This window comes from Papilio xuthus, unplaced genomic scaffold (genome assembly GCF_000836235.2).
Source record: "Papilio xuthus unplaced genomic scaffold, Pxut_1.1 DF826938.1, whole genome shotgun sequence".
In the NCBI taxonomy this organism is placed as follows: Eukaryota; Metazoa; Arthropoda; class Insecta; order Lepidoptera; family Papilionidae; genus Papilio; species Papilio xuthus.
The window spans coordinates 29,905-31,000 of NW_013531711.1; the positions used below are offsets into that span (position 1 = coordinate 29,905).

General features: G+C 63.2%; 1 protein-coding gene across 1 annotated transcript in view; it reads left to right on the forward strand.

The window, feature by feature from the left end:
- Positions 1-1,096, forward strand: part of LOC106121563 (uncharacterized) — a 5,244-nt gene that overhangs the window by 1,233 nt on the left and 2,915 nt on the right. Inside the window, exons 2-3 of the mRNA XM_013317274.1 lie at positions 263-328; positions 457-1,077. Coding sequence (XP_013172728.1) covers positions 263-328; positions 457-1,077 — 687 coding nt within the window. The remainder of the gene's footprint in view (positions 1-262; positions 329-456; positions 1,078-1,096) is intronic.

Below are 1,096 nucleotides of genomic sequence, written 5' to 3' on the forward strand. Positions count from 1 at the left end.
CATGGGGTAAAATTAAAAAAAAAAACAGTTATTTCAATATTACACACAGACACTCCAATTTTATTAATATGTATAGATTACTGCAACCAGTGTAATTGATTCATTAGATCGCACCGGGACAGAGTTGTTGTGCAGATGTTTTACTGAAACTGAAAATGAAAACATAGCAGGGCTTTAACACCGCTATATACTTCTAAACAATAAAGTTGTATAGGTCATTAGGGATGTGGAATTATTAACTATTTTATTTGTTCATCTGCAGGGCGAAGCGGCGCGCGCGCTGCACGACCGGCTCGTGGCGTACGCGCACTTCGTGGCCGGAGATCCGGTAAGTGATCGTTTGCGAGGGAAACGCCTCTCTGTGTTAAAGACGGTTTTGACGCAGGACAAATATAAAACACATTTGACAGTTTTCCATTTAATTGCGGTTCGTTTACCACCTCTATGATCGCACAGGAGAGCCGGTCCGGCGTGTGCAGCGAGCACTCGTACGCGCGCGTGCGCGAGACGGGCGGCGCGGGCGCGGGGGCGGGGGCGGAGATGCGGGAGCTGCTGTCGGCCGCCCCGCCGCCCTCGCCCCCCGCGCCGCTCGACGTCGAGCACGTGTCCGGATGCGCGCCGCCCGACCTGTCGCTCGCCCCGCACCTCGACCACGAGAGCGACGCCGAGGAAGACGACGACGCCGACGAGGAGGATGTGTGGGAGGAGCGCGTGACCGCTCAGGCGCCGAGTGCGGCACACGCGCGGCTCGCACAGGCCGCGATAGACGTGTTGCGTGAGCTCCGACTGACTCGGCTGGCGCACGCGGGGACGGCGGCGCGGGGTTGCGGGGCGCTAGTGCGGCGTGAGCAGGCGCGGGCGGCGGCGCGACGGCTGCGGCGCGAGCTGGCTCCGCTGTGGGCGGGCGGGCGCGCGGCGGGCTGGCTGCACGGCGCGCTGTGCGGGGCGCTGCCGCGGTGCGAGCGCACGCTGTACGAGGAGGTGGTGGCGGAGCTGCGGCGGTCGGTGCCGCGGCTGGCGGAGCGGCTGTCGCCGGGCGGGGGCGCGGGGTCGGGCGCGGTGGCAGAGCGCGCCGTGGCCGGTGCCGGCGAGTGTT